The sequence below is a fragment of the Lampetra fluviatilis genome, chromosome 46, assembly GCF_964198595.1.
Source record: "Lampetra fluviatilis chromosome 46, kcLamFluv1.1, whole genome shotgun sequence".
Lineage (NCBI taxonomy): Eukaryota > Metazoa > Chordata > Hyperoartia > Petromyzontiformes > Petromyzontidae > Lampetra > Lampetra fluviatilis.
In genome coordinates, this window is record NC_136320.1 from 4,827,970 (window position 1) to 4,854,902 (window position 26,933).

Below are 26,933 nucleotides of genomic sequence, written 5' to 3' on the forward strand. Positions count from 1 at the left end.
TTCATCGTCTCATCCCCCCCCCCCCCTGTTTTTATAAATATCGCTCCGCCGATGCATCAGCGTTGACAATTGAGAGCTGGCGCCGCGTGTTTCTAAGTGACGGGGAGTGTCGCTGCAGCTCCCGCATCTGCTGCATTCGATATATCAGCGGAGCGGCGACTTGTCCTCAAGTCTCCGCGCTATCTTTAGATCGACAACTTGACTGGATTGGATCAACACGCGGCGCTTTCAGACCGCACACATCCACAGCAAAGTCCCTCTTTCTCTCTCGGCTCAAATACGACGTTGAGGCAGCATTTCAGGCAATGGCGCTTCCACGCCATTGCCCAAAATATCACAGATTTTCTATTTTTCTTTTAAAGGCCACAGTTTTATTGCCGAATGTGTAGAGTTTATTTATTTATTTGTTATTTGTGCACCACTGCCAACTCTAAACTATTTTTTATTTTACCAGGTAAGGCCCACTGAGCTATGTAGCTCTTTTTCAGAAGCGACTTGGCCATCAGAAATGATGGCTCAACGAATTGGTGTATCATCATTTGGATATTTATAGCAGCCAAATACTCTAAACGCGTGACGTTGATACTAAATGTGGAATGAAAACCCAGAGGACCCGGAGAAAAATCCACGCGACCACGGGGAGAGAGACACCTAACTCTAAATATACAGCAGGAGTCAGGGCCGAGATCAAACTCAAGACCTCCTGTATACATGGCGAGGGAGTCAACATCTCATAGCCGCCGTGATGGTGATGAGAGAGACACGCAAACTCCAAATATACAGCAGGTGTCACGGTCGAGATCGAACCCACGACCTCATGTATACCAGGCGAGGTAGTTAACATCTCATAGCCACCACGGGTGCCTTCAGCAGCAGCAGCAGCATCACCAAATAATTTGTTGAGTTTTGGCGGCGCTCAATCCCAGCAGTGGAAATTTCATATTGCTACGGCTGGGACCATTCATTTATCACCGCTGGCTTCCCACAAAGTGGCATTGGCTGTGTCGGGTGGTGGCGGGTTTCACGACACATTTATATATTTACGCAATCTAACCCAAAACAAATCTGTATTATGAAAGTGCCATTTATAAGTATCAACTCCAGAGGGATGCAAGCCGAGCCAACTCCCGAAAGGGATTTGAACGCAAAACCTGACGATTGTAATTCTAGATTTGAAACTTTCGTGACTGCAAGGATTCATACTCTTAGGTTTTTTTTCGGTAAAGTCACGTAGGTAAAAATAAATGATAATGACGATTGTAAGTCAACAACTCTCGCATCACCTGGCTGGGTCAATTTAAAAGACCAATATAGTTTTGTCAATCCACTGCTCGATGAAGGCCTGCCCCAAGCCGTGTCACTCATGGGAGTTGTTTTGACCATACTTCGCCACGCTGGTCAGCGCGGAGTGGGCTACGCATTCATTGCCGAATATTTTCTGTGTCGCCTGCAGGCAGGAGTAAGAACGCGGCTCGCGAGGGATACGCCGGACGACATGAAGCATCGATGCTGAGCGATATCTGTTTTGGTTTCATTAAAAAAATACTCGCACTGAAATGTCCTCGTTGCTTAGAATACATCACTGTGGTTGTAAAAAAACTTTCGGTAAACCACTTTAGTTTGAACTTATTTCGCCCCGTAGTTTCAGCAACATACTTTAGAGGGATTACACTGCTTATAAACGTTATACCCCGCAGGACGAATGGTGAAAAACGATAGTTCTAAAATACTTAATCCACAATTGTATTTAATTAGACCGACGGAACTGTGCTTGATGGGGACGATTCTGTTCATTTGCTGCTCCCAATGTGGAAAATTATCTCTTGCGTAGCACTTACATCGCTCTATTCCCCTTCTCACGACCTTGCTCACAATCTGCTGCAATTCAGTTTATTTTGAGTCTTATGGAGCAGCGGTGGTGGTGCAGCGGTTTAGCACACTGCTCTCTGATCCAGCCCACCTAAGTTCAATTCCCGGCAACGGCTAACGTTATAATGGCGAATGATGCATCAATCGGTTCTGGACACCTCCCCACATTCGCCAACCGGTATGAAGCAGTGTGGTGAAGTGTGTAGTACGTTAGACTTATTTTGCACCGTACGTAGCCAGCCGTGCTAATCGGAGGCGCGAGGGGGAAGGACAGCAAACTACACACAAAGAGCAGTTCTAAAGAAATTAGTTTTCCTTCTAGATGACGTAAAAGTGCACAGCTCCAGTGGCTTCCTGATATCGGAAGGAAGAGCGTTCCAGACGGCCGCAGAAGCGCGTCTGAAAGCGCCGCGCGATGATGATGCGGTGACCACCGCCTTAGTTCGATGGCGAGCAGCCAAAAGGCGCTGCTGCTGCTGCTGCTGCGATGGCCGGAGTTTGCTTGATGGTGATTTATGCCCCTTGACGAGATCAGCGTGGTATTGTGGTTCATTTGCGGCAAGCACTTTGTGTGTAATGAGTGCGACCTTGGAGGTGAAGTATGGTCAAACAATTCCCCCGCCCCCCACCCTAGAATGGCACGGCATGGGAAGACCTTCATTCAGCAATGGAGTGGCAGGAAACGAAATAATAATCACCATCATCATCACCATCAAATAGGCCATATGTAAAGAAACAACAACTTTATTGCCGTGGCAATTTTCTTGAAATTCTATTTAATTTACCCACTGTCATTTCTTATCATCTCGTTTTACTCTAAATTGAACCTTTCCACTTTGCCATCATCTCCACCCATTTGTTTTTGTTCCACCGCTTTCCGCTAATAATATCACGTCCCTGTAAATAAAAACAACACCCCAGACCAGACAGCTCGTCACGAGGATGCTGTCCGCCCGCCACGAAGTCGTTGTTGCCTTTTTGGAGATTATATCGACATCAAAACTGCAACGCGTCATTGACAATTCCACTGCTGGATGAAGGCCCTCCCTCACACTTCTGCGTCGTTCATTGGGGGGGGGGGGGGGCTGTTTCACCATACTTCACCACACTGCTTAGTGCGGGGCCGGCGTGCGCAGGGTGACTCAGGACCTGTTCAGAGATCACGCGCCGCTGATATTTGCCGTGGCTGGGAATCGAACTCGGCGGCTTCACAGCGCCGCAGAGACCACGGTTGCCTGGCGCGTTCTGTCATGTAATGAAAGCCACATCGTGAGCACGCAATCAGCTTTTTGCGATGCGTCCCAGCGTAGCGTTTGTCTGCATCGGCGTTTGAATTCGCAAGCGCGGCATCCCATGGAACGGCTTCCAGGGAGAGTAAATAAATAAATAAAGCGCATACGCGCAAAGAGTTCTTTTAGCGCTGGGTTTTTTTTTTACGCGTTGAGGTCTTGCGCAAAACCTCAAAATAAGTTGACGCCTACGTGCTAAACAGAACGTGGCCAATTCACCACTAGTACAGCACACCGGTGTGTTGGAGAGCCAAGCCACGACATTTACAAGCTGAGTACGACGTTTCGCCAGCAATTACAACTAGCTTCATCAGGCGACAGCCAGATTTGTAGAGAAGTCCACCTGTTTCGTTCCTCATATAGAGGCGTAGATGTGGTGACCACGCAGCTGCGCTCCTGCTCCACGTGGGGGGGGGGGGGGGGGTCAATATGAGCATCATCTGGTTACGATCGTTTACCGTGAGCCTCCTCCCCGCTCGACGGATAGAGATCATTCACTGGGCGCTCTCTAACCGCCGCGCGCTGCCGTGCGATGGAGGCCGCTGCGTGCAACGTACGCGTCTCCCACGAGGATGCCGGGGAAGACCTCGTTGCAGTGGTCGCAGGGCAAGCTGTAGAGGCCGTGTTCGTCCATGAGCAGCTCGTTGAGCACATTCACCATGAAGTCGGACATCCTCCTCTCGCGTGCTGAAGACAGCTGATCCCCCCCCCCCCGTCTCCCTGTGCTACTGCTGCTGATGCTGCTGCTAGTGCTGATGTTAATTCTGGTGGTGCTGCTGCTAGTGTCAACTGCAACTGCTGGTGATGATGTTGTTGGTGCTGCTTAAATTATTCGTTCTGCTGGTGCTACTGCTGCACCGACTGGTGCTGACACTGCTTCTGCTGCTGCTACAACTGCTGCCTGCCACTGCTGCTCTGAGACCTTGGCCCACGCGTACCGCTCACGGGGCCCTCTGTTCCCCACACCCCACCCCGACCCTCGCCTGTGGCACGCTGCACTCACCGCTGGCGAAGTTCATCATTGGCCGGCAGCCAGAGTGGGATCGGGTTCTTCACAAACTCCCTTCACCCCCCCACCCCCTAGTATTTTCCAGCAGTGGCAGCCCCCCCCCCCAAGCCAGCCAGCTCCACGTGCCCGCTCCTTGCCCCGCCGCTCACGCCTCGCACGAAGCCAGCGGCGCATTTCAGAAGCCACGAACCCCGCCGACGACAAATCATTACGGGCGCACCGTGATAATTTATATAAACAAACACGTGCAGCGTGTTGTTTCAACTTCACATAGCATGGCTACAGTCGGTGTCACACGCATTCATCACTTTTACTGTAAGGCTTTGAAAAGAAACACATAAAGTGAAGACAGAAATAGCTGCTCATGAAAATACGATCCACGAGGGGGGGCGGGGGGAGTCTGGAGGCACGTGATGATGGTGGTGGTGGTGATGGTGGTGGTGATGGTGTTGGTGGTGGTGATGGTGGTAATGATGGTGATGGTGATGATGGTGGTGGTGATGGTGGTGGAGATGGTGGTGGTGATGGTGGTGGTGATGGTGGTGATGGTGGTGGTGATGGTGGTGGAGATGGTGGTGGAGATGGTGGTGGTGATGGTGGTGGTGATGGTGTTGGTGGTGGTGATGGTGGTAATGATGGTGATGGTGATGATGGTGGTGGTGATGGTGGTGGAGATGGTGGTGGTGATGGTGGTGGTGATGGTGGTGGTGATGGTGGTGATGGTGGTGGAGATGGTGGTGGAGATGGTGGTGGTGATGGTGGTGATGGTGTTGGTGATGGTGGTGATGGTGGTGGTGATGGTGGTGGTGATGGTGGTGGTGATGGTGGTGGTGATGGTGGTGATGGTGTTGGTGGTGATGGTGGTGGTGATGGTGATGGTGGTGGTGGTGGTGATGATGGTGGTGATGGTGGTGGTGATGGTGGTGGTGATGGTGATGGTGTTGGTGGTGGTGATGGTGATGTTGGTAATGATGGTGATGGTGGTGGTGATGGTGGTGGTGATGGTGATGTTGGTAATGATGGTGATGGTGGTGGTGATGGTGGTGATGGTGTTGGTAATGGTGGTGGTGATGGTGGTAATGATGGTGATGGTGTTGGTGATGATGGTGATGGTGGTGATGGTGATGGTGGTGATGGTGTTGGTGGTGATGGTGGTGATGGTGGTGATGGTGGTGATGGTGGTGATGGTAATGATGGTGATGGTGGTGATGGTAATGATGGTGATGGTGGTGATGGTGGTGATGATGGTGGTGATAGTGGTGGTGATGGTGGTGATGGTGGTGATGGTGGTGGTGATGATGGTGGTGATGGTGGTGATGGTGATGGTAGTGATAACCTCCCTGGGGTACCACCAGCCTCGTCCCGGTGTTAGGGGGGGGAGTGAGTCAGGCTGCTCTCCCGCCGGCGTTGACCGTGGGGAGTCTGTGGGCTACTCGGCACGAGCGGTGCCGTGGGGACCTGCACTGGTGCCTCGTGGAGAGCACTGTCCGTGTCATCCCCACCCACCCACCCGCCTGAGCCACAGCCCCAGCCAGCGCTGGTGGTGTCCACAAAGGGTTTCTTTCGATCTCCGTTCCCGGTGACATGCGCTCATGGCGTCTCCTGGGTTTGTGTGTGTTTTTAAGGCGGCGTGCTTTCTCCGATAATTATGGACATCAGCACGGCCTCGTTTGCTTCCTCCTCGAACCTCTCTTCGTTTGTTGTCACGTCTTTACAATAAATCTGTCGGGATACCTTTTCAGGCTCCCGTTGTGCTCAGATGTCGCGAACGTTTCTTGAATGATTGGCTGGGTCTCGGTTCCAGAGCAACGAGGTGTGGATAGCGCCACGGCTTTGTGTCTGCATTCAGCCAGACAGCCAATCAAAATGCAGCATTCTCTCTTACCATTGTGAACAAGCTCACATCATTCATTGCAATGAACGTAAAGAGAATGCAAAAGTCTCGCTGTGCTGCGCAGACAAAAGTCTCTGGACTCGACGAGAGCCCAGCGAACAGTGATGCATTCCCGTGAATTCATTCGGAATAGCGCTACGTACGGTGCGAAAGAAGTTCAACAAACATACATCCTGTTTATCCAATTGGAACCTCATTTGCCAGTAAAAAATATGATAATTGGTTTTTTACCCTTTTATCTGGCAACAAAACTGACACCTGCGCCTTTTGGCGTTATCTGGTCCAACCCATGTGAGACTAGGCTCTAAGGAAAGCTGTCTCGGGTGTGGACCAATCAACTTTAAGGACAGTGCACACATTATCAGATTTATGTTTTTTGTTTGCATTATGACTGCAGGTATTGTGGTTTATGCAAACATGACTCCTTGTAAAAAAGGTGTCAGTTTTGTTGCCAGATAAAAGGGTAAAAAAAATAATTATCATACTTCCTGTTATGTTCACGGGTTTGCAGCTGTCTTAAGACATTGCCTCCAATCTGCCCCACACTAAAAATAAATGTACTATGTACACAAACGGCTGGATTTTGCAACGGCAACAAGAATAGGCATTGACAAACCATTGCCAATCCACTGCTGTTTGATGAAAGCCTCTGCATGCCCTGCCAGTCACGGGGCTTGTTTACCCATACTTCACCACTCTGGTGAGGGTGGGTGAAGTGAATGGGGGGGGGGGGGCTTGAGCTGGTTAGCCATGGCCGAGAATTGAACTCGGGTCTGCTGCATTCACTGATCCACCGCCCGAACCACGATTGAATATTTTGCTTCAAAAGCCATTCAGTTGCAAATAAACTCCGACACGATTGGATTTCAGCACAGTGAAATAAAGTCTGATGTCTCCAAGTATACTTGAAAAAAGTGAGAGTATTGTTTTTATATTTATAAAATCACAAGGTCACGTTGACCCTCTGCTGATAATATGGCAGCACGGACTGGTTTCAATCTTATGGAGGCTAATCGGCAAACCACCCTCGGTTGATCCACAGCCGGGAATTGGACTCGGTGTGCTGGATTCACTGCTGCACTGCTGCACCGCTCACCTTGACTTAATATTTATCATCAAAAGCCATCATTTCGCAAATAAAATCACGATATAATTGCATCTTGATTTGATATAATTGGATTTAAATAGTACACTTGCAATACAATATCATGTCTCCGAGTATTTTTAAAAAGTAAAAGTGTTTCTGCTATAATTACAAAATAAACAACGTCGTGTTTACCCACTGACACGATTGAGGCTGCCATGGCACCCAGAAAGTCAATTCGCAGTGTGGAAGTCGCGACTCGTTTCGATCTTGGCCTCATCGGAAATCCACTCGACTCGGGACCGTTCTTCATGCCGGGAGCGTCGACACTTAATCCGAATCACGGGGCTCTTGATGTTCCAGTTTAAAAAAGATATAATTAAATTAAGATAATGCTGTTCCAGCTTGGGCCATCAACTAAACACGCAAATTCTAGATTTGAAGCTTTCGTGACTGCAAGGATTCATATTCTTAGGTTTTTTCGGTAAAGTCACGTAGGAAAAAACATTAAAATTAATAAAAGTTAAATAAAATAAAAATCACGACGTTTCGGAGGCAACACAAGCTTCCATTTTCAGGTGGAACCGTCACAGCCACGACAGCTGTATCAAGTAAACTTATTTTATTTTACTTTTATTAATTTTAATGTTTTTACCTACGTGACTTTACCGAAAAAACCTAAGCATATAAACACGTAAAGTAAAAGCTAATGAGCAGGAACATCGGTACCACAGCCGGAGACGAAACGGGGCCGGGCAGTTCTGCTGGGCATCTCCGGCAGGCGGGCGACACGACGGGAGAGCGCGTTTCGTGTCGGGGCCCATCGCGACTAAAAAACAATTCGCGAGGCGAGTAGGAATCTCTTTAAGAGTTTTATTCAATCAATCTTCAGCACTTCCCGTAAGTAAACCGTGAAGGCTGCACCTCAGCGCAGAGATTTCCCCCCCCCACCTTCTCTAAAAGCCACCCAAACCACTCTCTTTCCTAACGCCCGTCTCGATTTCATCATCTCGATTCTGGGACCAACTTTCAATCGCTGCGCTACGGGACATATTCCGCAGCGTTTCCCAGTCTCTTACAATTGTTCAGAAAACTTTTTTTGTACACGACCTTTGTTTCGCCATGTTTATGCTGAGCCCGACATTTAAAAACATTATTTCTAACATTTCCCCTCAGCTCATTGCCATTCCACATTATGACTTGTGTCATTAGAATATTCCAAGATGGTTAATGTCCCCCCCACCCCCGCACTAATATTTAATCCTGTTTGTTTATTTGATCCATTTGTTGGGAAATACCTTCAACTGTCGCTGTGAAGAACGTTGGCAATATACAGGTCGGTGCTTCAAAACAATGTTCACACTTCTGAGGATTTGCAACAAGGCCACAAGAAATATGCTTCCTCTGGGCTCTGGAGACCACCTGGAGAAGATTCCAGGCAGGTGTTGACAATGATGGCAAACACGTGGAGACTTTTTGAAGCTCTTACATTTGATATCATGTTCGTGTATTATCCGTTATTTTTCCATTAACGATAGTCCCATGGAAGTGTTAACATTTCTACTGGTAGAAACCTCCTGGTTACACCAGCCCACAGGGGGTTATTGTGTCCGTCGTGCAGGGAGGGGCTGGGTGGGGAGGGGCTGGTCACCCCGTGGTGCCCTTATATAAAACTTAACGTTTAACCTACTCACGCCGGCTTGTCCACCCTCACAGTCGGGCATATTTGCGGAATACATCACGCCGCCGTTGACCCTGGCCATTAACCGAGCAACCCAACGTTCCTACCAGCTCCCTCCGCAGGAATGTGTTTGAAGCATCCTGTATATATTGTGGCGCTCTGCGCATCGTCAACTTTGACTGTTCCACGGCTTGTAAATGATTTATTATTCTAAAAGCGTTTCATTGTTACACCTTGGTTTGTGATCGCTTGGATGGCTGCATTAATTTTCACTGAGTCACGATTGTAATAGTCGACAAAGCACCAATGGTAATTGAAATTCACGAAGTCTCTTCCAAAATCGGATGAACAGTTCGTGTGGCTGATGGGGAGCGTGCTTGCCACTGCCGTTGGTCGGCGTCTTAGTCGCGTTTGTTATTCCGTTCACAATGACCTTCAGGAACAGTTTATAGATATTATTTGTGCAACTCATGCGTCTGTAGTTCAAGTCATTTTTCTATCCCTTTTTGAATAGAAGAATAAAAAGAGGCAAACCATTCCACAATGGGGCAGTATTTAATTTCTGTGTAAACATTTAGTGGACAAGTCCCACCGCTTTCGTTCCAGCACTTGGCCCCACCTCTGAGTTTAAAGAGTTCCACCATCTGCCCCACGAGCTCTCTACCTTTTTAATTCCTGCAAAGGGCACGGCGTTTACTTCTGCGAGCACGACGTCTGGCGGCGCTCCCCCCGCTCCCCTTTCGTCTCGACGATTTGACTCTTGAGCATTAAAGCCGGGCACAAAGGGGGGAAAGGTTTAATCGCTCTGGGATAGAAGCCCAACAGAATTTCAAACAAACGGTGCGGAAAGAAAATGGGATCTACAAACTCGTATTCGAGGATAACATTCCTGGATGAGGTTACCCAGATGCTCAACAGAAATCTAACTTTATATTTTTCGAGCCATTTTTAGAATTAGGATCAATGTTTCCCCCCCCCCCTCCGCTTATGCAAAAAAAACCAACCAGCCTCACCAGCAGAGGGATATTTTTAGCGGAGGTGGACGCTCAACTATGTGTCAACATCTCAACGAAGCATCGATAACCCGTGCGATCGCACCGACACATGATCACGGTTAATTTTATAACGAATCATCCATCATTCAACTCACCCGCAAATATCTCTGTCGTGTGCACGTCACAGCATAAACCGTAAATCAACTGCAACCTACGAGCAAAATGATTTACCGAACAGGAGAACTTCTGAATGGAGGTTTTAAAAATTAAGTTCACAGTCCACTGCATGGCGGTTGCATCATGCACAGTTGAGAGTGGGTTGAAGGGGGGGCAGATGTGGGGGGGGGGGGGACAGGTCACTAGACACTGATGTCAGCCGTGACCCGGAATCAAACTCGGGTCGCCACCATGTTCATATCAGAGTGCGCTAACCATTGCACCACTGCTCCTTCACACGTGCAAATTCATCAATACATATTGCCCCGTGAATCGCATCTATTGTATGTATGTATGTTGAACTTCTTTCGCACCATACATGGCCAACCGTGCTAATCCAATACGACACACGAGATGCTACCCGCTGATCCCATTATCCGTGTTCGTGCAATATTTGACTCCTTTTGTTCCATAAAAACGCGAAAAGGAACCATTTGACATCAATTCTAGATTTTAAGTTTTCGTGACTGCAAGGATTTATACTCAGTTTTTTTCGGTAAAGTCACGTAGGTGAAAAATTAAATGAAAAAACAACTAATTTAAATCACGACGTTTTGGAGGCAACACAAGTTTCCGTATTTAGGTAATTTTGCTGTGACGGTTCCACCTGAAGACGGAAGTTTGTGTTGCCTCCGAAACGTCGTGATTTAATTTAGTTGTTTTTTCATTTAATTTTTTACCTACGTGACTTTACCGAAAAAAAATAATAATTTGACATCACTTCTCGGTCACTCCTCTTTATCCGTGCCAAGACACGGCCAACAGGACGAATCGTAACTCGACGAATGATGTCCTTCGATGAGCACGGTTGGCTACGTGCGGTGCGTAACAAGTTCAACATACACGCAGACATGTCGTTGTTACTCCAGGATAACGACTTCTGGGCCATTTGGGCCGAGTCAAGTCCACGACAAGGCACCCCACGTCACAGCAAACACAGCACTTGCAGAAACACTATTTCACGTGCAATTCAGCGGCCGTCTGGAACCCTCTTCCTAATCGACATTGGTGTAATTAGCAAAAAATGACGCCAAGCCAATATGCAGCCTAACGGCTCTACGGTGATTGGTCGGGAGGCAGACTTTTAAAAGGATTGGAGGAATAAGGGTTGAACGAGATCGATCGGGAAAACAGAGAGGATCCGTTAGAGGGGGAAGGACAGGGATTGCCTAAGGGACAAACAAGGACGAGGTTCTCGAAGTGGGGGCTTCAGGAGTCTAAACGGGGAGATCACGGGGAGTGGCGACGTGGGGGGTAAGTTACAAGCTGGAGACACGCACCGAGCCCAGGGTCCCGTATTGTGGCCGTGTCCCAATTAAGTGGCTCCTATTACATCGTCGTCAGAGTGGTTTTACATTAGGAAGCCACTGGAGCTATGCACTTTTAAATCCAGCTTGAAAACTCACTTCTTTAAAACTGCTTTGTGTGTCGAGTTTGTCGTCTTTCCCACCGCACCTCCGATTAGCACGGTTTGGCTACGTACGGTGCGAAAGAAGTTAAACGTACATACGTACAAGCGTGTGTGTGTGTGCGTGTTGTGTAGTGATTAGCGCTACGCTGCGCTACGAACCTGGCTACCCGGGTTCGATTCCCGCTTACGGCAAACACCAGTGACGATTATCTGAACCGGTCCAGGGCCTCCCCTAGGTCGACTCAGCCTCAAATGAGTACCTGCTGTTGTGTGTAAACATCGCCACTAGGGAGACAAAGTCGGCCGGGCGTGGTGCTGGCCACCCACCCCCTCGCGATCCACGCCGCCCTTCATAGGTGCTCGCTAACAGTGCTTGCCCCTACAGTCTGTTAAGCCTCCACGGGGGATCTTTGTCTTTGTAATCGCAGGTGGGAGTCAACTCAGCCTCCCGTCACCCCCACGAGTCAAAACAATGGAGTTCCACTGCACAGGTGACGGCTTTGTGACGAGCGACGTTGCCGAGCGGAGGGCAGCCTCCGGCGGCACCATCGGAGGTCCTCGTCACAGCGCTCCTCCCCGGCTGCTTCCCGTCCGCAGTCAGGCGCTTGGTGGTGTCTTTGAGGAGGTCTTGGGCCGGCGATAGACTTGCTCCGGTCTCCCGTCCTTCATGGCAGCAAACCTCGCCAACGTGAAGAGGTAATCGCTCAACCTGCCGGGGTCATCGTGCGAAGAGCGTTGAGCGCAATGCGCAGCCTCGAGCCATACTTCACCACGCTGGTCCGTGCCGGTGGGCTGGTGAAGGCGGGGAGAATTGGTGGTCACCCGTACAAGATAAAGATTTCCCCGTGTAGCCTTGACAAGTGCTGTTAGCGAGGAGCACCTGTGAAAGCCGGCACGGCACACGAGGGGGTGGGCGAGTGGCCAGCATCACGCCCGACCGCCTTTGTCTCCCGAGTGGCCATGTTGATACATCGCAGTTCAGATAACCAACTCGTATCGCCGGGTTTGTAGCACACCGCGTTAACCGTTTACACCACTGCTCCCCACGTATAACGACAATAGTCGCCACTAAGTGGCAGTGATGTCACCACGGTGCCTGTGCCAGGCTAGGTACACTTTGAGGCCAGGTGAAGTGTCGAAGGCTCGCCCACAGGAGGTCACGGGACGGACCCTGGTGCCGTGGGTTGACAAAGCACTTATCCAGGCTCACACCTGCTTAGCTTCTGAGATCTTAGATGGCGTGCACCTCGGGTGATTTGAACACAGGCGATGAACATTGCAGTCATCGGGCAAAAGCGTGCACCCTCCTTACGCACGTGAAGAGGCATTCGGGCAGGTTGACTGGAAAGCGGACAGGCAGACAGACAGACGTGTAGTTGGCAGCTGTCTAGGACGATGGGTAAGTAGCTCCAAGGAAATGGGTGGGAAGCAGAATGTACACTTGAACAATAATTGTCGATACATTACGACCTCCAAAATTCAACCGAGGACTGGAAACAGATATGACCTAACGAGACGGAACATACGAAGGAGGTGATAGGGGATCTAACATAGAATAAAATTTGTGCCCAGAATCGGGAAACAAACTCGTCACGTGGTTTATTACCAGAGCTGTTGTAAATACCGTGCCGATATGAGTGTAGAACACAGGGCGATGGTTTGACCCATAAACGCAGCTCGTGGATGGCACCGAGATGGTAGAATCCATGTTGTGCGACCCGCCGTGAAGGAGGCGATAACAGCTTCAGACGAGAAACAAAGCGGTGCGGAGGAGAGACGGCGAGGTATTTGCTCAAAGAAGAAATCCCCTTTTGATGTTTGTGCCTATTGGAGAGGCCCGCGTTGTGCGGAGCAGAAGCCAAGGAGCGGCTGAGGAGGAAGGCGGGGATGAGGTTTGACGAGTCTGCTGAGTGCATCATAGTCAGGGCTGTCTGGTGGCGCGAGAGGACTTCAAAGATTGCTTCCCCCTGCTGACGGGGAGAGAGCAGCCTTCAGACTTCCAGCTCCTTTTCGCGATGCGCAGAGAACCATTCCACCATTGCCAATAACACTGGTCAACAAAACAAAAAAATAAATTCTGGCCTGGACTTTTGCAGCTGTTTTAGACTAATTTCAGGGTGCTGATTCCAAATATGATCTCAGATTTGCTCTATCACATCTCATTTTTATGCTATCGGCATACCCCATTTTAATTGATTTTACCCGAAATTAACTCCGTCACTTATGATTGCAAGTTGTTGCGAGTCAGTGACTGCTTTAGTGTTAAAATATGGTGCTGTATTTTTAGGATGGTGTGTTTATAATATCATTTTATGTAGATATCCACATTTATTTAATATTTTTCTTCTGCAGTTTTTATTGAAAATGCAATATTTGATATCTCAAAAACCTGACGCGATAGACAAAAACTGATGCCAGCTTTGGAATCAGCACCCCAAAATTACCCTACCACCGTTGGAATACCTTATGCCAGAAAAAGTGTGTTGACCAGTGGATTACGGCTGTCGTAGGCAGCTACGTGCGGGCTGCAGAGACGGAGCGCCACAAGAGAGTTGACGCTCCGAGGAGATTGTGTCACTGTCCCACCCTTCTGTGTGAGCTCGTAGCAGGGCAGTGCAGTGTGTGAAAGCAGAGTGTTGGTGTGCTGTCTAGCATAGGTAGGAAGGAATTGTGCTCCACTGTTGTCTCGTGGTGTTCTTCATTCCCGTTGTTCATGCTCGCTTTCTTTTAAACATCTTACTCAGATTGTATATTTTGTGGATTTGCTCTCCAACACACCGGCGTGTTGCTGTACTAGTAACGAATTGGCACGTTCTGTTTACGTGACAAACCTTACTGTTTGTCGGGTGGTGGCGAGTTTAATGACACTTTTATATTTAAGCGATCTAACCCAAAAGATCCTGTATTATGGAGGTAAAAGACTCCTGGCCTTGTACCCACCTTCCTGGACGTTCCGCTCTGCTATCGCCCTCATTTTATTCAAATCGCACCTTAAGACTCACTTATCTTTACGGGCGTTTCACATTTCTTGAATCCTGTGTTTTGGGGGTGGGAGTTTATTGGCGTGAGCCTGCATGTGTGTTTGGCCAGATAGAGGGTGTCAAACGGGCACGACACGGGCTGGAGAAGAGATGGACTGATGCGGTGTGGGAGGATGTGGAGCTGAATGGACTTTCCAAAGACTGGTACCAGCGGTGTCAAAATTGACACCGCTGGTCAGCTGGAGGCAGTCGCCCTCCTTGGAGGGCAGAGGAACGATGATCACCACAACGAGCGGGGCGCCGGGCGGCTAAAATGCAGAAACTTGGCATTGTAGGGGGCACAGCTGGTGCATCTGCCAGTCATATCGGTCAACCCATGGCACCTGGGTCTGCCCGTGACCTGCCAGCGAGCCTTCGACACTTCACGTGGCCTAAAATTGCTTCAAAGTGCACCTGGCCTGGCACCGCTGCTTCGTGGCGAATAGCGGGTGTCGTAGTCGTTGCGTGTGTTTTGTACGTCCCCTTGTGGTCTCCAGGTGAAAGGCGCTTTAGAAGTGTCAATTATTCTCGGCCGTCACACGCCCCGAGCCGCCAACGATTCCAACCCCATGTGCCACGTGGCGACCGAATGTGCGCGCTTCACCTGTTCAGATATTTCCCAACACTGGCGTCGGCCTCGCCTGCACGCACCAGCACGACAACCCTGCAGCGTATACGCACAAAGACAAAGATCCCCCGTACGGAATTTAACAATGTCGGGGCAAGTGTCGTGAGCGAGCACCTATGTGGGTTAACACGGTACACGATGGGGTGGGTGGCCAGCACCCACGCCTTTGTCTTCCCAGTGCTGATGTTTTTACACGGCGCGCCAGGTACTCGTTTTCAGGCTGAGTCGACCTAGCGGAGGCCCAGGACTGGTTCAGATATTCATCACCGATGATTGCCGGTGAGTGGGAATCGAACTCGGGATGCCGAGTTCGTAGCATAGTGCGTTAACCACCGCACCACGATTCCACACACGTACACACACAAATATTAAATTAATACGATTACATAACCTGTCCCCGGTTACACAAGCAGAATATGAAAACACCATTACATCACTAAGATTATACAATCAGAACTGTGCAACAATAAACGAATGTATGAAAACATACAGTTGTTAAGTCAGTACTGCTGCAGGAAGATTAACCAGGTTGCGATTAGCATAAGGCTTTTTACGTAATATTGCAAAATATATGCGGAGGTAAAATCTGCGACTAATAAAGTATTAACATGCACAGATATTTTTGTGCAAGCTGCGGGTCTCCGCACACCACGCAGGTTACGGGGTTTATTTGACCATACTTCACCAATCCTGGTCAGTGCGGGTTAGGTGAAGGTTGCGGTGGCGTAGCGATTAGCGCGCTGGGCTACGAACCCGGCGACCCGGGTTTGAGTCCCGCTCACGGTGACGATTATATTATCTGAACCGGTCTTGGGCCTTCCTTAGGTCAACCCGGCCTCAAATCAATACCTGGTGTGGTGCATAAACATCGCCACTCGGGAGACAAAGGCGGCCGGGCGTGGTGTAGGCCTTCCACCCCCTTGTGTGCCGTGCCGGCCTTCTTAGGCGCTACTCGTTAACAACACTTGCCCCTATCGACTAAGGCTACAAGGGGGGTCTTTGGTGAAAGCGGCAAAGCATAAACGTGTGGGAGCATAGAAAATAACACGTTGAAAGACAAAAACACGTTGTGTGAACTTAAAAATCAACGTGACATATGACTTGCTGTATTCTTTGGGTCTTTCGGTAAAGTCACGTAGATAGGTTCAAAGAAAATAACAAAAAACTACGACGTTTCGATCGCAACACAAGCGGTCGTCTTACGGATGACGATTGAAACGTCGTGGTTTTATGTTATTTTCTTTGAACCTATCTACGTGACTTTACCGAAAGACCCAAAGAATATTAATTCCTGCAGTCATGAAAGCTTTAAGTCAAAATATATATGACTTGCTGTAAATGGGCTCACAAGTGACGTCGTCACATCTACCCCTCTATTTAAGGAACGAAACAGGAGCATTTCTCCACAAATCTGGCTGTCGCCTGATGAAGCTAGTTGTAATTATTTGTGAAACGTCGTACTCAGATTGTAAATGTTATGGCTTGGCTCTCCAACACACCGGTGTCTGCGTGTCCCTACCGGCGCTCCGCCCGGCGACACGTACTCCGCGCCACGTGTAGAGCCGCGGCGCAGCGACCTCCGGACTGCAACACAGAAAAGACCGAACGACGTTTCCCTTCGTGACGCGAGCAGAGCGACGCCGGAGGCATCCATTTCACGCGCCGAGTATCTCGGCGGGACGAACGCTGGATGTGTCACTACTCGCCCCCCCCCCCGCCTCCCCACCCGCCTCCCCACCAATCAGTTCGGATTGCCACCCGCTCCTGATTTTCCCAGGATCGTCCTCCTCTTGTAGAGCAGGTAGCTAATGTCCTGGGAAAACTTTTGTTATTTCCGGGACTTTCAAAATCCCAGTATGTTGTAAGTTGCGTAGTAGCAACAAGAACAACGGACTGCTCAAGACAATGCACGCACATGAAGTTCTCCCCTCTTCGGCTATTGCGAGATATTCTTCTCATGTTTCTGGTTCATTTTTTTTATACCTCAGGAGGTAGGCGAGTGGTGACTGGTGAGTGTTGAGCATCTGGTGAGAATCTTGAGTCTGGTGAATGGTGAGTGTCTGGTGGTGGGTGAATGGTGAGTGTCTGGTGGTGGGTGAATGGTGAGTGTCTGGAGAATGTGTCAGGGCGGGTGCCGAGTGATGACGGATGTCGAGTGAGGGTCAGGTAAGTGGTGAGCGTATCAAGTGAGTGGTGAACATGAATGGTCAACGTCGAATTGTTAGGCGAGTGTCTGGCGAGGGTCAAGTGAGTGTCCGCCGATTGCCAGGTAAGCGACGAGGTGAGTGTGTCACCGAGTGATGAGCATCAGGTGAGCGATGAGTGTCTAGCGGATGTTCAGTGTCCAGCGAGTGTCTGTGCAGCAGGGTGTAGCTGCTCTCGCCGGTAATATGAAGTTGGTCAGCGGAGGTAGCTGGGACGTGTAGCCATCGATCCACCCCTCCAGTTCGGCCACAACGGATTCGTCGAACTTTGTACGCTCTGCGACACACCGCGAGGGAAACACCCAAATTGTGTTCACTCTCGCGAACATGTCGCACAAGCAAAACGCGCGCGTCGCTTCGGGCGAGAAAATAATTTTCTGCCACCGTTGTTACTCACGTGTGAGTGCCTTCTTGCTTTCTTGCAAAGTCAAAATGTGTTCGGCTTCGTAACGGTGGCCACGGAGATTATCACCACGACCCATTTGAGCAGGAAAGTACTTCCAATTTCACTCGAATGTTACATTAAATGGCAAAAGTCTGTCAATCGCTGCACCGCAATTTTTGGTAGACTGGTTTTTACGTCATCTGGAAAAAAGGAGGCATCGAGGAATCTTGGATTTCTATTCCGTGGCAAGGCCTTCGTGTTTAGCTCTGAACAGTTGTTACGGCTGCTTAAACAGAGCACAGGTTCAGCCCAAGTTGTAATCCTGCTGCTGTCACATCTGTGGTGGAGCACCCAGATTCTAGCCGAATGCATCAACGGATATCGTTCAGAGTGAAGCAGCAGCCGGGGTGGCTGATGATCCAGCACTGACTCACTCCAGCCACGAGCTCACTAGCAGTCAGTCACCTCCTTGTCACTCTGCTATCACTACTACTACTACTAGAGAACTTCACTCATTGATTCCTCCACACATGCTGAGGACTCGGTCTACCAAATACTGACCACTTCGTGTACGTTGAACTTCTTTCGCACTGTACGTAGCCAGCCACGCTAATCGGCGGTGCGGGGGACCTCGAAGGACAACAAACTCAACACAAAAAGAAGTTCTAAAGAAATTCGTTTGTCAATCTCGATTATTTAAAAGTGCATTGCTCCCAGTGGCCCACTATTATGGGAAGGGAAGAACGTTCCAGACGGCCGCAGAAGCGCATCCGAAAGCGCCGCACGATGCGACGGCCACCGTCTTCGTTCGAAAGCGTTGTGAACCGTGGGGTTGAGGCGACGCAAATCACCGGGTAGCGGCGGTGTCAATAATCGAGCGACGACGTGTTCTGCGAACCGACGTGAATGTGGGTATCGCTGCACGAGCAACTCGGGGCTCCGCGTGGACGCCTCACGCACGGAGGTGTGCGTCGCGAGCCGAGGAGCGCGGCGTGGCGACGTTGGAGCCAACGTCCTGCAGCACGCACTGGATCTAACACGAACACGACAAACGCAGAGCACAACAATCGGTTTAACATTTCGATATCGGGCACAACAAAACACTGGTTGCAGTATAGACGTCAAGATTTTATTTCTCGAGAGATTATGTTTATAAAATAATGTTATTAAAAAATGTTTTGTTCTTCCAATGCTGGATAAAAGCCTTGTCACACACACCCATGCCAGCCAAAGGGGTCGTTTGACTATATATATTGACTATATTTTGACGATATATTGACTTTTTACTATATATAGTGACTATATTTTTACTATATATATTGACTATATTTTGACGATATTTTACCATGCCAGTCAGTGATGGGGTTGAAGAAGCAGTGAGGGAGGAAAGCGAGGGGGAGGGGAGGAATAACCGGGACAGATTGAGCCACCACTCGCCACGATCTTTAACCACTGCCAGGATTCAAACTCAGGTCATCGGGCTCACAATGCGCTATCCACTGAGCCATCGCTGCACACTTTGGATGGTTAGCGATATGAATCTGGCGACCTGAGATCAATTCCCAGGCATGGCGTAGCTCTCCGAAGTGTTCCCGCCTTGTGCCGCTTGTTTGTCCGGCACAACGTCTGATGTTTCACTCCAATTCAGTTCCTAAAAAAGCTTCCAGCACGTGGAGCGAAAACGTCGGACATCGTGCCCAACAACACGAATTCCAACCGAAAAGGACATCGGAGAGAGCTGTACAGCACAACTAAGAAGGTCTACGCATCGGCAATACCCAGGCGGTGATTTTTTTCCGATGGCGATCATTTGAAATTCATGGGTATATTCGCGGACACACAAAATGCACACAAACCACATGTATGCCCACCTGCAACAGCTGCTCGCAAAAGCTGTGCTGTCCTTCCTGACAAAGCTCACAGGCGAAGCTGAAAGGACACATTCATACGAAGCATTAGCGGCAGCAGATCCCATCGGTGCTTTGGGTATTCTGGTCAGGTGACACTGTTGTTAGAGCACCAGTAGGGAGAGGCCCAACTAACCTCGTCATTCCTGCAATGGTGGTCAAAACGAGTCGTGCTCTTACGCAAGTTCAACGGCGGTTATTGTGCACAAAGCCTCACGCTCGTCATGAGCACTGCGTGTATTTTTTTCCCCCAAATTGTATATCCCGATTGTGCTCTCGGCTTCATATCACGAGAGGAATATCCCATCCGGATCTCTTTCACCGCAGCAGTGCAGCCCTCTGCCGTGTTAGAGCGGCCCACGGAAGAGAATATCACAGAGCTCCCTCTTGAGACCACTTCAAGTTGGCCTGGCAGTGCTTCCCCACCTGCTGTGCAGTTTGGGAGTAATGTTCATTGTGAGAGTAATGTTTACGGCCATCAAACTGATATATTCATTCTTAAGAGTTATAATCTAGCCAAGGTGCAGAACCAAATTGAACGTGATGTTTTTTTCTAGATTTGAAGCTTTCGTTACTGCAAGGATTCATACTCTTAGGTTTTTTCGGTAAAGTCACGTAGGTAAAAATAAAAAATAATAGAAATAATAATAGAAATAAAATAATAAAGCACGACATTTTGTTTGCCTCCGAAACGTCGTGATTTATTATTTTATTTATATTATTTGTATTTATTATTATTTATTTTTACCTATGTGATTTTACCGAAAAAACCTAAGAGTGTGATGTTGTAGTAATAGGTTTTTACCCTTTCAACTGGTACAAAAACTGACACCTTTATACAAGGCATCATGTTTGCAATAACCACAACACAAGCAGTCAAAATGCAAACAAAAAGAAACAACTCTGATGATGATAATGATATGCACTGTCCTTGAAGTTGATTGGTCCACACCCAAGACAGCTTTTCTTAGAGCCTAGTCTCCATTGGTGTTGGACCAGATGACGCTAGTGATGGGCTGAGGACATCAACTCACTAAACTTAAGGACCCAATTGTAATCACGATCCCGGAATCGAACCCAGGTTGTGAGCGGTGTCAGCTCAGCGCTCTGACTCCAGAGCCACCCGGCCACCTCGGGAAGGTTCAACTTACACCACGGGCTTTGGGCGACAGAAGTAAGTGAGTGGTCACCCAACGCTCGTTTGAGTAGTGAGAGAGACTTATAGTTTAACACGTGGTAGGCTTTCCGGGATCAATATTATCCGTAAAAGTTTTTTGGGTTAGTTCGCGTAAATATTTGTGTCGTTAAACCCGCCACCACCCGACACATCCAATTAGAAAAGTTTGTCACGTAAACGAAACATGGCGTGTTGTGTTTACATTTATATTTACGCAATGGAACCCAAAAACCTCTGTTATAGACTTATTTTTGTTATAGGAATTATCCGTGAAAATAAAATACTGTTTAACTTCTCTTTAAAAAGTTGCCTGTGTGAATGCGTAATGGCTCCGTGAAACAAGGGTACTTTGATATCAATCTACAAACCTCTCACATTTGCTTGTGTGTACAATGAGAGAGTTACATAGGCACGCACTTTCAGCGCAAACTTGTAAGAACAAGTAAGCGCTGTGATATCAGTTGTACGGCGCACCAGTGAGAGCATGACATTGATGTCGCTTGTGCACTCAAGAGCATATTCAGGTGTGCGGCGAAATAAGCTTTCAAAAGCCACTATGTGGGGTCCACTTTTGAACAATGTTTGTACTATTCAAAGACTGGCCCCTGCCACTGAGTGCATGAAAGCTCAGTGAAACGCGAGTATTTTGACATTACAAACCTCACACATCTGTTTGATCATACAATGAGAGACAGAGAGAGAGCATGTAGGCAGGTGTCCCACTAGACCAGGGGTGGGGATAAGGCCCGCGAAATCATTTAGTCTGGCCCTGCCAAGGCAACCGCACGACTCGAAATTCAATAAATCTAGGAGCTTTTTACGTAGCAACATAAATTAAATTTTGTATGGCCCGCGAATGATGTTATAAATATCCAAATGGTCCTTGGCAGAAAAAAGGTTCCCCACCCCTGCACTAGACGGTGGAACGTCTACTAGCCACGTCTAACTACCGTTGCCTTTGGGCCACCGAACAGAGACGGGCACTGCCCAATCCTCACTTAAGCGAGGAGACACTTTAACTTTACGTGAACACTTACCCGAGAGCAGATGAAAGTTCATCAACGGTTCCCAGTGCCTCAAACACAGCATCGTCTTTAGTCCGTCGCTCCCCCGTGAATGTGCTGGACATGCCTAGATGTGTGCGAGAGAAACAGTGTCGATTAAGGCAACAAGCAATTCAAAACAGACGTCAATACAATTTGTATGAGGTGCTCTCCTTTGTAATGATGAGACGAACGTGGAAGAGTGCACGGAGGCGCGGAAGAGAGACGCACGCCTGGAATTACACCGAGCGACAGAAAGGCGGGCGCACTTGGAGCAGGGAAACTATGATTGTTGGAGGCACGACGTGGAGGGCAGGACACGTCGGTGGAAGGGAGGGTGGCCAACGGACGAGACCGGCTATAGAATGGCAGCCAAAGGGGGCGAAAGCGCCCAAGAGGACGATCGCCGCAGGGATTAAGTGATGAGATCAGCTCAAGTGTAGAGAAATGATTGATGGATCATCACGGCAATGTGAGATGGCGATGGTGTGGAGAGGCCATAGCAGGCACATAACAATTCATCAATACAATTCTTATGCCCACGATACAACGAACGTATCGCACGCGTAAAACTCAAATGTTTACAATTCATGCAAAAATATGCAAATGGTATTTAGACTAATGCAGCCAACTGTATAAGACAGGAAAACATAGCCAAAGAAAATTGATAATTTTATCAAAGATGCGTGCACATTGTGACAATCCTTATATTCGTGGAGGGGTGAATGGTTCATTAAATGCTTAAGCAACTGACCAGAGTTGATGATGCTCATTACGACTCATCTATATAACACTTTGCACAAACATCTCAAAAGTTTTACGTCGCATATAATAATCTGCCTGCCGTCATCTTAGCCACTTACAATGCGGTACAATGTGTTGAAAGTGTGGTAACGCGCAGTGAGGTGCGGTTGAAAACACACGTGATTTCATATCAACCAATCGCAGGCACAGATGGATGGGCAAACACATCAAAAACCGGTTTATACTTTTGTGGTTTCATATATTGAGCCACTATGGTGCGCAGCGCCGGATAATTAAATAAGAGGTATCTGGAGACGTAGGAGCCGTAGGCTGGCGAGAGATGTGATGTGCCAGAGTAAGGTATGCGCGGCATAGGGGTGACAGAAGGGACACATGGGGCATAGCCCGGAACCTTCTGGAGTATTCCAGAAGGGGGTGTGGCCGGGGGCGGAGTTAGGCCGCGCTGGAGGATAAAAGGTTCCCGAGGCTGTATCGGGGCTGTCTTCTGGAATGGAACCCGCCGTGCTGCGTCTTCTCCTGGGTCTTCGGTCTTCGTGCTCGGCATCGTGGGTCAGGCAGTGTGCCGACTGACCTGACCCGTTTATATAGTTATCCCGTTGTGGTTATTGTAGAATACAACGTGTCTCTCAGTGAACCAATTACACGTTGATACATCTTTTACAGATACGTAAAGGTTGAAAGGTAAGTCAGGTTCATTATTCCTGTAATTTTCTGGTCTATATTAACGCTAACCTCACCTGCATCCCCAGTTTTCGTATAGATCCTCGGAAGATTACTTCTGTCCGGCGCGTTCGTTCCAGCTGCTTTACTGCAAACCAGGAAGAGCACACATCACAAGCTTTCATAAGCCATCGGTCAAGTGCATGATCCAAAAAATATAACTTTTGATACTATTTAGAGACTAATTTAGAATAGTTGGATGAGGTTGTGAGGCTTGCATTTGGCTGGGCAATGTGCTCTACCCCAGACCTGCTCACCCTCCGTCCCTGCCCATTGTAACTTGTGGACTTTGAAATGTTTTTGGCCACTTTTCATTCCTGGAGTTTGCAGGGCCACCCAGCAGGAATAAAGGTCACGGATACGCTTGGAAAACCTTAGAGGCACTAGATGCCAGCAACGGTCACCCGCAACTTATTTAGACCGTAAACATTTTTGCTGTCCGATTATTGGACGAACCTCAACATCATTGCTCGTTCACACTTAGGAGAGTGAGGTCACGTTCACTACCCAAGGTTGTGTGCTCTATTGACCAATCATCATAATCATGCTTTCAAGAAGCTCTGCTCTCATCTGCTCGCCACACACCCACGCCAGTCTTTCAACCGGTGATCTCAAGTGTGTGAAGAGTTGCTCATGGCAAACAAGTCGACAACCACCAGCAAAGTCTATCGCAGTCATAACCGACCGCGAGGCTGTTCTCGGGGCCAGTTGCGCAAAACCTCAACCATTATGCACATTCTCTCTTTAAGGCCACGGTGTTATTGACGAACGTGTAAAGGCGTTTGCGTGCGTTGTTTGTGCTTGTGCAGCAGGAATCACCTGCAGAGGCAGCGAGGAGCAGGTGATGTTGAGCCCTTCACGAGCAGGGTACGGGCTCGCAGCCAGCGGCTCGCTGCCTGTGAGCAGATTCATGCACGACGGCCACACGGCAGGGTCAGGAAACACGGGGCCGTTGTCAAAGAACGACCCGCAGGGCGTTGTGGCCATCATCCTGCGGTGGATTTAACAAAATGGCTCTGCACGTATACGTGTAGGATATGGAATGACACATCGACCACCAATAATAATAATCAGCTACTTTTGTTATGGTTGATAATTAGTGGGGCCCCTTTAATAACTATCAGCCACCGCTATGAAGGTGGGAGCCCCTCCCCAATAACACGTCCAGTGAAATGTGACGTCACAAGGCCACACCCATCACCTCCCGTACAGCGGCACATGTGGGAGTAAGGGGTGACTACTGGTACTTTTTATCCACAAACTGTTCGCATTCCCTTATTAGTCGAGTAATTGAACCGATAATTATTATCTGTATGTAGTACTCGGCAATTGAAGCAATCCCAAAAGGAACAGCTCCTGCAATGATAAACTGTAGTGACATTCAAGAAGATATACCAGAGGTCTATACCGCAAGTATTATAGACTGTATGTATGATATACTGTATGTAGCATAGACTGTATGTATTATAGAATGTATGTAGTATAGACTGTATGTAGTATAGACTGTATGTATTGTATACTGTATGTATTGTAAACTGTATGTATTGTAGACTGTATATATTATAGACTGTATGCAGTATAGACTGTATGTACTATAGACTGTATGCACTATAGACTGTATGTATTGTAGACTGCATGTAGTATAGACTGTATGTAGTATAGACTATATGTAGTGTAGACTGTATGTATTGTATGGACTGTATGTAGTATAGACTGTATGTAGTATAGACTGTATGTATCATAGACTGTATGCACTATATACTGTATGTATCATAGACTGTATGTAGTATAGACTGTATGCACTATAGACTGTATGTATTGTAGACTGTATGTATTATAGACTGTATGTATTGTAGACTGTATGTATTGTATACTGTATGTAGTATAGACTGTATGCACTATATACTGTATGTATTGTAGATTGTATGTATTGTATAGACTGTATGTATTATAGACTGTATGTATTGTATACTGTATGTATTATAGACTGTATGTATTGTATAGACTGTATGCATTGTAGACTGTATGTATTGTAAACTGTATGTATTGTATAGACTGTATGTATTATAGACTGCATGTAGCATAGACTATATGTAGTATAGACTGTATGTAGAATAGACTGTATGCACTATAGACTGTATGTATGTATTATAGACTGTCACACACGTGTGTCCCGTGTCTCTCCCCAGTTTACCATTCTCACGAAGGCGTGAGGCCTCATCGTCGCGGTGGTGGCGGGCGGGAGGAGGCCGATGTGGGTGGTTGTTGGTGGTGGTTGTGGTGGTGGTGGTTGTGGTGGTTGAGGTCGATGTCTCAGAGACCGACGACTCAACTTCCTGCGCGCCGCGCGAGTCGCGAGCTGACGACGGCGACCGGGGCGGAAGTGACGTCGGCGGTGGAGGAGGTCGGTGGTGGTGTTGTTGGTGGTGGTGGTGGCGGTAGTTGTGGAGGTGGTTGTGGTGCTGGTCGCGGTAGTTGTGGTGGCGATGGTGGTGGTGGTGGCGGTGGTTGTGGTTGTGATGGTGGTGGTGGCGGTGGTTGTGGTGGCGGTGGTTGTGGTGGTGGTGCCATTCCTCCAAAGGGCCACGAGAGGTCGCGATTTCCCTTCTGTTGAGACGTCCCCCCGTTGATAACTAATTCACGATGTAACACGATTCTTGTTACTGTTATTTCCTAATTGCTTATGCCTAAAAGTATAGAACATTGATATTATTCCCCACAAACTTTCCTTTTGTCACCAGGACTTTATGTGAGCGAAAGACACAAACACACCACGTTTTCTCATTGCAAATAGGTAAATTTCAAAATATCACTGCCCTGGTCACAGAAAGCCAAGTTAGTGGGGAATAATTGCCATTGTCTGTACTTTTGAGGCATACGCAGTTCGGAAATAACACTACCCAGGAACAATGTATTTGTGACAGTGATCATTGATCCTTATGGCGGTACCCCGGGGTTCCAAATAATACAAATTGGGCGAGGCAATTAAATATTTTATGTTATTTCTGGGACACAATTGTTGTGTCCAGGGGTGAACTTCGCTCTGCGACTGGGGCACCGATCAATCCGACATCGGTGGTGCCACTCCGCAATGTCGAAACGCCAAACAGCATAAATAAATCATCGTTATCGAAAAATTCAACTTTGAATTGTGCGTCGTCTCCACCGTGGTGGTGGTGGTGGTGCATCGTGTACACCGTGGTGGTGCATCGTGTACACCGTGGTGGTGCATCATGTACACCGTGGTAGTGGTGGTGCCTCGTGTACACCGTGGTGGTGCCTCGTGTACACCGTGGTGGTGGTGCATCGTGTACACCGTGGTGGTGGTGGTGCATCGTGTACACCGTGGTGGTGGTGGTGGTGCATCGTGTACACCGTGGTGGTGGTGGTGCATCGTGTACACCGTGGTGGTGGTGGTGGTGCATCGTGTACACCGTGGTGGTGGTGCATCGTGTACACCGTGGTGGTGGTGGTGGTGGTGCATCGTGTACACCGTGGTGGTGGTGCATCGTGTACACCGTGGTGGTGGTGGTGGTGCATCGTGTAGAGCTCGTCGAGATGAGTGGATGGCCCCATCGCCCCTTTGCAAGGAATCACGTTACTACATTAACCAAACACAGTGCTTGTGGTGAACAT

The 26,933-nt window shown here is 48.4% G+C and overlaps 2 protein-coding genes across 4 annotated transcripts in view; one reads left to right on the plus strand and one right to left on the minus strand.

Annotated features, from left to right (window-relative positions):
* LOC144947700 (corrinoid adenosyltransferase MMAB-like) overlaps window positions 1-25,765 on the minus strand; it is a 36,992-nt gene extending 11,227 nt beyond the window's left edge. The window contains exons 1-10 of one of the 3 annotated variants that reach the window (XM_078877004.1): window positions 25,492-25,759; window positions 24,117-24,193; window positions 23,315-23,385; window positions 21,807-21,900; window positions 19,557-19,614; window positions 18,646-18,718; window positions 17,480-17,577; window positions 16,616-16,680; window positions 15,073-15,132; window positions 11,917-12,157 (exon numbers count right to left, since the gene is read on the minus strand). In XM_078877004.1, coding sequence (XP_078733130.1) covers window positions 12,046-12,157; window positions 15,073-15,132; window positions 16,616-16,680; window positions 17,480-17,577; window positions 18,646-18,718; window positions 19,557-19,614; window positions 21,807-21,900; window positions 23,315-23,385; window positions 24,117-24,193; window positions 25,492-25,518 — 735 coding nt within the window. In that variant the 5' untranslated portion in view covers window positions 25,519-25,759 and the 3' untranslated portion in view covers window positions 11,917-12,045. Of the gene's footprint in view, window positions 1-11,916; window positions 12,158-15,072; window positions 15,133-16,615; window positions 16,681-17,479; window positions 17,578-18,645; window positions 18,719-19,556; window positions 19,615-21,806; window positions 21,901-22,045; window positions 22,171-23,314; window positions 23,386-24,116; window positions 24,194-25,491 lie in introns of those variants that run through there. The other 2 variants (XM_078877002.1, XM_078877003.1) reach the window with 2 other exon arrangements.
* Window positions 25,606-26,933, plus strand: part of LOC144947581 (atrial natriuretic peptide receptor 1-like) — a 64,184-nt gene continuing 62,856 nt past the window's right edge. Inside the window, exon 1 of the mRNA XM_078876793.1 lies at window positions 25,606-25,701. Coding sequence (XP_078732919.1) covers window positions 25,606-25,701 — 96 coding nt within the window. The remainder of the gene's footprint in view (window positions 25,702-26,933) is intronic.